The following is a 13570-nucleotide window of genomic DNA, read 5'->3' as shown; positions in this document are numbered from 1 at the left end:
GTGCTCAGGTTTCATGGAGGGGCCTGTAAAATGTCTACTGTGACTTCCTAGGTCTGGACAGGATGGGTCGAGACTCCACATTTCTGCCAAGGTGATGCCCATGTCCTTGAAAGGCTACACACCCAAACTCTGAGCTGCAAGAATCTAATGGAGAAAGCTCTTCCCCATCTTGGGGCCTTGGCTTTGAACCAACTGTTCCCTCGGTCTATAGTAGGCCTCTCTCTGCTTTTCTTATGGTGGGTTCCTTCTTGTTTTTTGGAACTTGGCTTATGTGCCATCCCTGGGAAGCCTCCCCTGTAACAAATCCATGCCTAAGGATGATTTCTACAAAAGCAATAAATCAAACTTTGGCTTAGGGCGATGCAATAGGCAGTGTTTATTGACTTGTTTTCTATCTTTCTCTCCCACTAGACGAAAAGCCCCATGTGGACAAAGTCTATGTCTTCTATATTCACCGCTCTATATCTGACTTATCAAGTGCTTGGCACATGGTTTACATTCTCTACGCCTTTATCGAATAAATGAATAAATGGTTTAACACCTGTCCTCCATCTGTTTTCCTTAAAGAGTAGTCTTTTTAAAAAGATGACAGTTTTGTCCTGGAATATCATATCCAGAAGATACTCTTCTCACCTGATCAGATGCTGGGGAAATTGAACTGCAGTCCAAACACTTTATGAAACCACTTATGGTCAAGGATACCATTAGAACTTGCCACAGCTAATACCCACCCTACACAGAACATGCATGCATTTCTAAGAACAAATCTCTCTGTTGTCCTAGTACCAAGCTTCTTTTGCCCCTCCCCTCTCCAACCTCAAATGAGGTAAAATGTGGGGGCACTTAATAAGGTTGTCCTGTAGCTAATACTGAAGGAAAACTCTGAAATAGTGAAATGCAGTGTTTTCTACCTTCCCTTTAAGTTCAGAGTCTTTAGTGTTTGTTTTCCATATATTAAGGGTGGTGACCCCATGACCCCTAAACTGGTCTAAACCAGTTTAATATAATTTACAGAGCCCTAAATGTACAGCACGTATGTAAGAACCAAAGCCTCTGCAAATGTGTAGAATTAAAAATCGATGCTTGCTCTTACCTTAGTCTTATCTAAATAGACATGAGGCCTAATGTGTTAGATTCATTCTGATCCAAAAAACTACATATTCTCATGAGTATTGTCATCAACCAGAGTATTTACTGGTGCTGGGGGCAATCACAACATTCTTGATCACATAAGCTCCTGCATTTCAGTTATAACCACTGTTTCTTGCCTCCTCTTCTTGCTTGGCTAGAGACCCCTAAGAGGATTTGGATGAATTAGCCCCTACAATGATTGTTCACTTTATTTCAATCCCTAAAAAGCACATCTAAAAATAGGAATATTTTTATCTTTCCAAATAAATGGTTGGAAGGGACTGACATTTATAATACAATTTGCAGCATTCTCAAAAGCTGTCAAGGTTCTTTTCATTACTTAACATGTCTGTTTGTAGGACTTTCCAGGATGTAAGTTGAATCTGAACCCCACTTTTGCATAGAGATCAAGGGATATGTCTTGGGCCACACATTTGTACAGGTTTAAATAAGAGAAATAGGATGGAGAAACCCAAGTCCTCTACAAAATACAGCAAACAAATAAAAAACAACTGTGGTTTATATTCATTTGCTCCAGCTATGAGGTACACTGGAGAGTAAAGCAGACTTTGAACTACAATGAAAGCCCTACTGAAAAAAGATAGAAGCAAATATAAAGGCGCTCAAACGTTTTCTTGGATAACCAGAAAAAGTGGATCTAGAGTCACAGAAAAAAGGTCCTGTTAGGCAGTTTTCAGAAAGCAAAAGTCATCTTGCAATGACTTTTAATCATATTGGCAAGACATGGGAATAGCATTCACTGAGAACAGGATGCAATGTAAGAGGCAGGGTGATATTTACTTAAGGAAGTTTGGGGATTGTGGTGATTGTCCTTCTCTTAAGTGACCACTTGGGACAGGGAGATGGTTTTTCAGTGTGTGGCCCATAGGACGAACTCAATAAATGTTTGTTGAATGAATACATGTTTAAATTCATTGGTGTTGGTGATTACAGAAAGGAAGTTTGGGGTTCTGAAAACTCAGCATAGCAAATAATCTGGAAACAGAAATAGAATTGCCCTTTACTTAGACTGTGCCATTCAGCAGAGTGTTTACTAGCCAGGTGTAGCTACTTACATTTCAATTAATTAAACTTAAAATTTAAAATTCAGATCATAGTCACACTAGTGGCCATTATAGTAGTATGGATTACAAAGCATTTTCATCATTGCAGAAAATTCTGTTACATGGTAATAAGAGAAGTAAACACCACTCAGGCCACTCAGGGGTAAGAACCTGACCTTATTTGCCTGTAACTGGGCATCCTCTATACAGTCATCAATGGGGTACTACATGATGAGGAGGGGGAAAAGATTTTTTAAAAAATCCAACCAACTCTCGACCAAATGGCTTGAGGGCTGGGAGGAAAACATTCAGTAAAAGAGGGCTGGAAAAATAAAGGTTGACTGGTGACTGGCGACTGGTAGCTGCCTCTGCTGGTTATCCTGCTGGACTGGGATTCGTTTCCCGTAGACTTAGCTGCATGATTCACTGTCAGTGACTTAGAAAGCACTGGCTGATAATTGGGAACTACAAAGGGAGAGAGTTCAGAGATGTCATTACCTGGCGTGGACTCATGTATTAAAGTGTGCAAATTTAGAGATGCCTACAGTAATAAGTTGACTGTCTAGGGAGTACAGCAGCATTTATAAAAGAACAGAAGCTTTCTAAATCACAGGGTAAGTCTGGCTTTAATTTGGAGATGCATGACAGACACAAATGCCTCTTATCAGGACTTCTGTTGGCCCTGTCCTCAGCAACTCTTGAGTGCCAGGAGGCAGAGGCAATAAATTTGGTTTAGCTGCTCTTTGAATTCCAGCAATCACCAGGCTTCCCCACAATCAAATCCTTGGATGAGTCAAAGTCTTGTTTGCATATAATTGAAGTAATCCATAAATGGATGCTGCCTTCACCAGACCCTTTCCATCGTGAACCTTTTCTCTTGAATTATGACATATAGGTTTATCCTCTCTTCAAAGGGAAAGAGAACATGGGTTGGCCCAACTCAAAAGTACATGAACTCACATACAGGTCTATAAATGGACTACCAAGGTAAATCACTCTGTACTTCTAGTGAACATGGGCGGGTGTTGAAGGCTTCTTGCCCTGTGCCTAAAGCTGAGAGGTATATTGAGCTTTTAAGCGATTTGAGAGGAGATTTATGGGGGCAGAAAGGGTATGGGAAGAGCAAAGCACCTTTTCTACTAGTCTCTTCCAAAATCTGAAAGTCTGCCTCCTGGGTACAATCCCAGAGCCAAGTCATGCCTTTAGAACTCATGTGATAATAAATGACATTTTCCTTTTACCCAGGCTTCCTGAGAAGCACGTCTATGCCACAGGTATGTCTTTCGAGAGCCAACTGTGTGCCAGTTGATGACACAAGAAGCGTATTTGGAAGACACGTTCTTTGTTATTTACAACACCTTAGTTTTCTTGAACAGTGTATTATATATCAGTTATATAGCTATTTTTACATGTAAACCATACAGCAAACCTACATTTTACAGATGAGAAAACTAAGGCTTAGAGAGACAAAGACTACTGCCCATGATTATAAATGGTAAAAATTAAAGATTTTGCTTTCAGAGATTTTGCACACTCTTAGCCTGTGCAAGTAATTGTGTAACCTGAATATTAGAATAGGATTATTAATTTCAATTTCATATTTTCAGTAAGTACCCTCTTACATCACCCCTCCTGTGGGCTTCAAAAAGGATTTCTGAATACATACTGAGCTTGGTTTTCCTGATCAATTTCCTTAGAAATAGGAAAAAGAGAGAAAAGAATGAAGACTGAATGTTCAGCATGCAAATTTACGTAGAGATATCTGATGGCTACAAACTGAGATAAGACAATGAGTGTGAGTCTGTACATGTGCATATCAAATTTCAGTTGCACTGTCTCTTTTTAACCACCCTGGGTGTTGATCTGCAAAAAAAGATCTGCTGAATACATAGGACTTCACTCCAGAGATCCCATGAGCTCTGAAAACTTCTTACACTTCTACTGAGTAGAATAAATGGATTCATAAGCTAGCCCTCATTTCCCGAACTTCATATATCTCTAAGGTGAAGTCAGATTCTTAAACCCATATATTCCCTGACCCCCAAACATTCCTGTTTGTCCCCAGTGTCAAACACTACTTCATGGAGAATTAAGAACAGATTCTTGAGATGAGTTTAGGAAAGTTGGTTACAGGAAGAAGCATCTGCCATAAACCTAGCCCCAAGATAAAGCGAGTGAAAAGAGCACTTACCTTTTAAACTTGTAGATCAGAAACACAGCCAGGCCCACAAACACCACTGACAGGAGCATCAGCATGGCGGAGCTGCTGTGACCAGCACTGGAATCCACTAGCGGAGCTAGGAGAGAAGAAGAACGCTCACTGGGACATCAGCAGCTGGGCAGGTGTCCCTTGGAGAAAGGGGCCAACTCCTCTCCACCCTTATTTCCAGTTCCCAGTCGCCCTGCTTGCCATCTGAGTACAGGAAGCTTGGCTTCACTAATGAGAATGGTACCCTTGATCATAGATTTCAAGGGAAAGTCAACTCCTTGGCCGTGCCTGGGGCAACTGGCTGTTCTTGGTATAAATTGAGCAAAGTGCATCCAGCTTAGGGAGTAGAAGGCCTTGCATGATTTTTGTCCTTGACAGCTTTTGTGCCAATGTGTCAGCACACTGGGAACTTTGGGCTAAACACTAATGCCATGTTCAGTCTCTTCCTCTGCAAGGCTCTGGCAAAGCACCCCTGAACAAGCCCATGTGGAGCCTCCACCTTGAAAAGTGTTATATTAATAAGAGAGCCAGCAGAAATGCCCACTGGGACGTGCTTTTTTATTCCTTTCATAAATCAACCAAGTAGAGCTGGTCTCCGTTTCTACTAGACTCATACATTATAAATTGAATGTTTGGTGATTTTAAAGTTTTCTGATCTGACCTTCCAACTTAAATTCGTGGAATCATAGGATCCAAGAAATTAAGGAAGCCTGATGTGTATCCAGTGAAATCCCAATTGTCACAAATAAAAATAAGTAAGAAAACTTTAAAAGTCAAGATCCAAGGAAATTGCATGTTTTCTCCAGTAACAACCAGGATTGACGGCAAAACCACTCCTAAGAAAGTCTTCCTGCTACCCCTCTGAACTCCTCCAGAGACACATGATTAATCTTTCTGAACTGTGAAGTAAGAGCTTCATCACAACGACAAATTTCCAGGCATTTATGAAAGGCTTTTTGGCCATTAGTTCCTCCCTTTTCTCTGCATGGTACCCATGTCCCCCTGGGTCCTAACACTCACCTAATGTCAGCTGTGTGACATACACAATGACCTGGACTCCCGGTTTCAGCTCAAACTGGACCAAGTTCTGGTTTAGAGCATTAAACAGTGTCTCTACAATCTGGAAGAAAAGAGAGAGAGACTGTATGGTAACTTGTGACATGTGACAGTGCTCCTTTTTGGGTGAACTGACAAAAAAAAAAAAGGATCACATTCAATCCAGGGACTGGATATTGGAACATCTCTATTGACTTGTTTCTCCAGTGCCCAGAGCCATGTGCAGCCAAGGAAGTGAGTGGCATCATTTGCTTCTACTGGAGAGGAGAGAGACGGAAGGAGGTGTGCCCGTAGTCACCCGGAGAATTACAGCACTAACAGACAGGAGCTTGCCACTCAACTCCAGCACTCTTTCATCCCTGCCTTTAGAACCCCAGACCTGTTGAGGGTTCCAATGAAAGAAAGTCAACTCATCATTAGCTCTTTAATCTGATCAAGTAACGCACACAGGGTACAGAGGCCCCTGCCAGGATTAAAGCAGGCACGTACACCCCCAGCCCACTCCTCCGTGGTTTCCATCTCGGAGACAATGGGAGGCAAACATCAAAGCAGAAGCTGCCTCGTTTTTATGGGATAATTTTTCCTCTTTACTTTTCTCCAGCAAGTCTCAGAACACATAACATCGATTTAATCACTCTGTAATTCCCACATGAAAGCTGAGGCAGACTTAGGCTGTTGTCCCTAACTCTTATCTCGCTGTATGCGCCTTAATATCACAGCTGCTATTCATCACCGTAATTACCTATTTATCTAAATGGATGGATATTGTAGCTTCCAAATATAGTTCACACATGCCACTTGCTATTTCAGAATAAAGAGGTCTTATAAAAGTGATGTGCGCGTTGAGAAGCTGAATTTATTTCTGGCCAACTTCAACATGCAACCCTGCAATGTAAGGGAACCGCTTCTTCTTCCAGAGAAGCTGACTGCAATGCCATTTATACTGCTCAAGGCTGTGGATGAGTATAGAGATGGGTGCCAGTGGAGCCAGGTTAGTACCTGAGGGACAGAGAAGGGTCTGGACAGTGGTTACTTCACACAGGAGCAAATGTGTTTGATTCACACTGACCCTCAGCAGCCTGGTCCTTGGTTTCTTTCACTTCCCCTGATTTAGCACCATGGGAAGGTGGGGCAGGATGACATAGTATACAGCCAATGAGACCCCAGTAGGAGCAGTGAGTAGGAGGGAGAAGCACCAGACCTGCCCCTCCTTTGCCCCCAGCATCATGCACAGATCACAGGGCCAGGAGCCCATTTGATAAGGACAGTGAATCACATTTCCTCTTGGAAATACTGCTTCTTTAGTCAAAGCAAGATGAGGCCATCCATCTCTCTCCAAGAGACATGTTTAAAAGCAGTTCATTCTTTCTCCGGAAAGAAAACTTAAATTAACCAGGACCTCTAGAACCAGCACAGTTTAAAGACAAGAAGCACATTTTTTTCCGTGAACACATAGGGAAACTCAAATCCCCTCCCCTCTGTACTCCTTTCTCTGTATCTATTTGTCCGTCTTTCTCTGCCACCTTCCTGCACACCAGGGTGAGTCATTGGAGGGAGACATGAGCAAAGTTCAGGGACACCATATTGCAAAACTCAGTTCCACCTGAGTCATTCACCTTGGCGCCAAGGTCTGTGTCCCTTCTTGTTCCAGAGGTGGTGTTCCTTCCTGTGTGGCAGAGTACTCCCTGTGATTTGCATTTGTACTTACTCTGGGCAAGATTGATGGTCGGTTCTTTAAAACCCTGGGTATTAGGCAAAGAGCCATGGGCTGGTGGGTCAGCAGGAGACAGCTTGACTCCCTCTTTGACTGGAAACAACTTGTGCCCCTCAGAGTGTGGGCTTCAGGCAAGTGTCCCAGCCAAGTTTTCACTTACTTGTTCCAGGTCCCCTTCGTGGCCTTTCCTCCTCTCTGTCAAGTTCTTGGGTGGGAGGATGAAAAGCTCTGCTGAGGTGGGAAGGCCAGGGAACACAGCAACCAGGACCTGGTCTTCTGGGACACTGGTCACCTGCAAAGTGTTTAGAGCAAAGAGTGAGTTTCTGGGGACAGACTTGCACAAACAGCAGCCAGCAGCAGAGTATGCACAGCTTCAGGGCTTATATAGATGTTTTAAATTCAGCATCTTAGGCACAGATTCCCACATACACCCATGCTTTCTTCCTGTTTTCCTCTAAAACTGCTAGGTAAAGAGTTATTAGTTTCCCCTCTTCCTATGCTTATATATATTTTTTACTGAAACTAAAATAGTATTATAAATGATCTTCGAAACATTGCTGGGAGCATTTGCAATCCCATATTTTCCATTTTTTTTCTGCACTGAGGACTAGGGCTTCTGGCTAAAACATGAACAGACTGGCTGCAAATGAGGAATAAGCAGTTATACACAAACACGGGAAAATGCAAATTTAAAAAATAGCAGAGCAGCACTTGTTTTCACTTCTTAAAGCAGGATTTTAAAAAAAGTTTAATGGCACACGTTGGTGTGGCTGTACGGGAGGAAGCTCCCTCACTTCTTGCTGGCAGCACTAAACATTGATATACATCACCAATTTGTTTCCCAAAAGATGCACATTAAGTTCATAGAAACATTTGTAACCTTCAATGGGTAACTGTAACTTGGTGAGTTAGTCCTAAAGACATGTTCCAGAATGTAGCAAAGGCCATATGCAGGAAAATGTATGACATTACATAGAACAGTAAATAAAGAGGAAAACTACATGCTCAAAAATGTGAAGTAAATTCCAGTATAATCACCGGATACAATATTATTCTAGATTTAAGATGATAATCAGCACCATGAGGCAACATAGAAAGACTTAAGATGGTTGCATTCTGGTCTATTTCCTTTGGTTACAACTCTATATAAACACAAACATATTGAAAAAATGATCCCCAAATACTAAAAGTTAAGAGGCTGAGAATATGAGTGAATTGTTCTATTCCTGAGTATTTAGTAAAAGGATTATATTGTTTTTGTGATAAAAACCTAAATGTTAGCTTTTATCTGAAGGCAAATTCCTGTGGGGGGTGGTGAGGACTGAGAATACGCAATGTTCCCACTGCTATTCTTTCCTTTGTGTCTCTTGAAGGTCTTTGATGCAGAAGACACTGCCTGTCTCTTCTAATCATACAAATATGAGAGATCATTTGATGCAGCTGAATTACTGCCTCCTCCAAGAAGATTCCCTTGACTGTCTCTGCCTGGGAGGATCCCCACTTCACCTCCCAGCCAAGCTCCTCCAGACTATCAGGTCCACCACATTTCAGGAACATTGACCATGTCCACCATGTCATGCAATTACATCGATCTGGTGCAGTGTGGCCCCCAATTGCTTCCTCGTGTGTTGTTGCCCAAACATTCCTGGAGGGCTTTGTGGTTACCTAGCTGCTCTGAACCATCCTTGATAGAGGAGAAAATCAATTAATAGCTGCTGAATTGAATGGCAGCAGAGCATAGGTCATTTCCCATTTGCTCAGCTCTGATTCCTATTTGGAACTTGGCTTCCAGATTGGAGTTAACTTGCAGGGATGTGATAAGAAAAGTGAGAGAACCAGCTTACAAGAAAGTAAACAGCAGCAGCCAGAAGCCTAAAAAGCCCACCCACAGAGAAGCATCCTATCGAAATCCAGAGGTGGTTTGCCGGTTGCCTCAGTGTCCTGCTCTGAGGTAGGCCCGGCTGTAGCTGCAAGTCTCGGTGACCAAGTACATTGGGCAGAGGACCTTATCTCAGCTTGCCTGGGGTAGCAGGTCTCAGAGCAGAATAAGGAGCAAAATGCTGAGAACCACACAATGGAGTCAAGTGGGAGGAAGCTCTCAGTGCCTTGGTTAGCGTGACCCTTTGACCCTTTGTCTCAGGGAAGAATTATCTCAGGCATCATCAGTCAGGGACCTTGGAACTATGCATCTAGATTCACTTAATTCTATCTAAAGGGACAGACAAGTGATTTGTCCTCATGAAATTTAAGGGCTAGGCATCAATGATATGGATGATGATGATTATTATTTCATAGTAGTGTTATTGTAATTACCAAGTTACTTCTAAAAAAGAATTGTAAGTTTTTAAGAAATGCAACCCTATAAAATACCACCCAATTTGGGATGCCTCACAGTCAAAACAGAATTGTGAGAAATAAAATTTCTGTTGTTTATAAACCATCTAATCTATGGTGTCTCATTACAGCAGCCTGAACAGACTAAGACAGCACATTTTCATTTCTTCCTGTGAACCATCTTTTTATAGAAAGGTTTAATGTTCCTCTTATAGTCAATTCCTATAGGAATGCTTTAATATTATTCTCATTTATGCCTGCTGCTCCTCTTCCATGGTTTTCCTGGGGCCTTTCTCCTCTGCCTTGGGAGCATCAGCAGTCAGCACCTCCCTGAACCCCACTCCCTCTGAGGGAGCCTAAGACTTCCACGGCCTCAGTTCCCAAATCTCTGCCTCCAGCATGCCCTCTGCTTGGTTTTCAGATCACCATTTTCAACTCAGCTGGTTCTCTTTACCTAAGCATTTTTCATGTGCTCCATGAAAATATTTTCACAAAAAAAGATGAAAATATTACTATACCCAAGCATGCTTCTCCTAAATAGTCCCCATGTTGGTCAATGAAAGACCATCTCCTACCTACTCTGCTAACCAGAAGGCTTCTCCCTCCCTCTCACTGCATTTATTAATCAGTAATTCGAGGGCTCAACTTCCTAAGTAGGCTTTGACTCCTTCCTTTTCAGGATCTTATTATCCCTGGTTGAGGTAACTGCAGTGGCTTTTTAACAGGTCATCTTTGGTGAAATTGTTGCCCTACTCTATACCCTCCCCAACGTCCTCACCATTGCCACTGAAGGGAAACCTGACATATAAATCTGTTGATGGTATTTTTTTCTTACCTATCCTTTTCACACTCTGCACTGCCAGCAACAACCATTTAGCTTCTCAGACACTACATAGTCCATCCTAAACCGTCTAGCTCAACTTTAGCTAGGCTTGTTCTCCTCAGTAATAGATTGGGAGGACAAACTCAAGGCCATTTCCCAAACAGGGGACCCTCTTCAGTAGTCCATGGAGTTCATGCTACCTGAAAGATCCCGTCCCCTCCCTGTTAACTGACCTATATCCTTTAAAACATAGCTCAAATATCCCCTCCAAAATGATCCAGTAGTTCAATGAGCACTTGTTGAATCACAGTTATATGTTGGGCTTGTACTTCCTTGGACAGCACAAATCATGCTTTTGTCTATTCTCCTTGGAGATTCTGCTTAAAAATTACATATTAGACTTATTTCTACATTTGAACTAACCATGTTTTATTTGTTAGTTCTATGTTTAGCTCTGGTCAATAGAACTCTTATTTTCCCTGGGTTGAATCTTCAGCTTTCTCTCTCCCTGGTGGAATGTTGTTTCCTGACCTGCAGACTCCTGAGTGCCACATGTGGCCAATGGTAGTCTGATGATTCTAAATTTCTGGTGAATAAGACCTATTCATGGTCAAAGATCCACCCAAGTTCATGTTACCAGTATAGATTCACTGAATGGTCCATCCACTAGTCCCATAAAAGTGTCAACTCCCTGTCTCAGAAATTCTTGGATCAACTCTGTGTCAATTTCCATCTTCATATTCTAGACTGAATGCTCTAACCCTCTCTCCTTCCCTCTCCTTTTTCTCTCCCCTTTTTCCTCCATTGTCCCCTCAATCCACCTATTCTTCCCTTACTTCTCTCTTTTTTACAGAGAAACAATCCTTATTTATCTGCAGGACAGTGTTTTCAGTTCTTATCCACACCTTCATGCTCTTCTCTTGTCCACAAACTTAAACAAAGATGAAGCCAACTCACTTTAACCAGAGCTTTCTTGATGACATTGCCAATGTCTTGCCTCCACTCAGGAATGTCGGGATTGTGAAAGTCCAGATTCGGAGAGAAGGATAAGAGTTGGGACTGAAAGTATTCTGTGGGGAGAGAGAATATGAAGTGAGGCTGCCAGAGTGAGATGAGAGAAGGTGTGAGGGGTAAAGAGCTTGGCAAGTCTTGGCTCTTTCATGAGGATTCAACTATAAACCCTTATTTTCAGTCTATTTCTTAGCTTCTAAAATAAAGTGGAATTTGAGAGTTGGAAGTAGATTTCTGATTCTACCAGTGTTTTCGGTTCCTAGGATCTTAAGCCTTTCTTCTTGTAAAGAGCTGTATCTGAAATGAAAGACAAGCATGGAAGTCCAGAAGGAGACTTCTGCTCCTATAGGTGGTATCACGCAGGGCCAACCAAAAGCACTAACAATTTGGACTGGCTTAGAATGGAGGCTTTTCACTTCTCCTTCTTTCAGTTCCTCTGTTCCCTGTGCTAGAAACTGCCTCAGAGGATGAGAGAGTAGGTTGAAATCTTGTCTCTAGGGTATGTGTAACATTCAATGTCTTCACCTGGCTGGTGAGTACAAGGGCTTTATTCACTTTGGGGTAATTCAAGAAGCTAAACACTTGTGATCCGTATATTTATGTTTACAAAATTTATACTCCAAAAAAAATTTTTTACTTAAAAATAAAACTTGTAGGTGCCCAATAAAGAGACTGAGCAAGATGTTTGTAAGGAGGTAGGAAAAGGAACTCACTGAGATGAGGCTGAAGAAATATAGTCTGAGTAAGAATCTCACATACTTAGTACAACTTTCCAGAAAGACACAATGATAGTGGCTATATCTAGGGGCCTGGGGGTGGGTTGTGGCACAGTCAATTTCATTTAAAATAAATTTGGTAAATAGGAATGGTTCTGCAAGATTGAGAAGAAAAGGGGGACCCTATTTAGCACTTTCTTCAAGCTTATATTCTTAGCCATATTATCAAGTTTTTGCAGGCATTAGTGTTAGAACCTCCAACAACCAAGAGAACACATCAGTTCTGTGTACAACATCTCATTACCAGGGCTATGAGTTCTGCAAGGGGAGGGACCATGACTCCTCCAGCTTTGGAAATCACTGGTCCCATCTCACAAAAAGTGGGTGCTGCATGCGCATTGTGGATACCTCAGCAGGACATCAGAACTAGCTCCTTCTATGACAGTCTTCCAGCTGAGCATTCTTTCAATTATGATATATGAATTTGTCTAATGAGAACCCCAAACACATTGCAATGCAGGCACACACAGCAGTGGAAAATAAATACCTGCCTGTGATCTGCTTTTCTTATATCCTGAATCCTCTATCTGGGAACAAGTTAGGAGGTAGATCTGAATGCCTCTGTGAACCTACTTCATTTTCTTTTGGCCTATAGAGATTCCGATAATCGGTGAGCGCTGCGGGTGGGTACAGGGGATCGGCTGGGCAGGAAGGAGCATCAGAAGACAGTTCTTAGAGCTTACCATGAACTGCAATATCCTTTGTGTCCTGGATGAGGGCGTTCCCAGCAGCCACCTGGACAGTGATGGTGTTGGTTCCCTCTGCCAGGAACGTGAAGGAAATGCTGCTGTCCAAGGTGATGAGGGGCTGCAGGAAAGAGAAGGAACCACACCCATTTAGTCTCTGTGGGACAGCAGGTTTCCTTCCTTTTCTGTAAATCTCAGAATGTTACAGATCTGCATAGGAGATTAGATTCCAAGGAATCCCAACTTGAGAAGGGCAAGGGGGAAGGTAGTTCTATACAGTTTCCTAAAACTGTAATTATTCTTTCAGGATCCTGGATGAATATTAATATACATGAAACACATTGTAAAATGTTAATCCAGAGAAATGCGGCTAAGACTGGACACTCAAGAGTTTTCATGTCACTTTTTCTCCCAGGGGAAAGCAGAGGCAGCATTTGAAACCTGTATCAAAAGGAAGAGATCATTACTCTTCTTCCCCAATATCTGCTGTCACTTGTGTTTTCATCCTGATTTCCATTGGACTATGTGACCTTTCAGAGAAGTGATTGCATTTTACCTGTTTGGTATCACCTGCCCTTGGCACTTGTCCTTCATATAACATGTAAATTGGATGGTCATGCTGTTGACCATTCATTTTACCTTGCATGTTTTCCATTTTAAGACAGTAGGTGGGAAAATATATAAACATGCATATCTGTGATCATGTTTTAATCTTTTATTTTTCCTTTTTGCTTTTCTGATTATCATAACAGATAGGGACATCTCA

At 42.0% G+C, this 13570-nt stretch overlaps 1 protein-coding gene across 1 annotated transcript in view; it reads right to left on the bottom strand.

Annotated features, from left to right (window-relative positions):
- Positions 1-13570, bottom strand: part of Sorcs3 (sortilin related VPS10 domain containing receptor 3) — a 584659-nt gene that overhangs the window by 2783 nt on the left and 568306 nt on the right. Inside the window, exons 21-25 of the mRNA XM_047552984.1 lie at positions 12802-12925; positions 11289-11401; positions 7335-7466; positions 5425-5524; positions 4387-4492 (exon numbers count right to left, since the gene is read on the bottom strand). Coding sequence (XP_047408940.1) covers positions 4387-4492; positions 5425-5524; positions 7335-7466; positions 11289-11401; positions 12802-12925 — 575 coding nt within the window. The remainder of the gene's footprint in view (positions 1-4386; positions 4493-5424; positions 5525-7334; positions 7467-11288; positions 11402-12801; positions 12926-13570) is intronic.

The sequence above is a fragment of the Sciurus carolinensis genome, chromosome 5 (genome assembly GCF_902686445.1).
Source record: "Sciurus carolinensis chromosome 5, mSciCar1.2, whole genome shotgun sequence".
In the NCBI taxonomy this organism is placed as follows: domain Eukaryota; kingdom Metazoa; phylum Chordata; class Mammalia; order Rodentia; family Sciuridae; genus Sciurus; species Sciurus carolinensis.
Note: the sequence above shows the minus strand (reverse complement) of the source record. Positions and strands in the feature narration are given on the sequence as shown.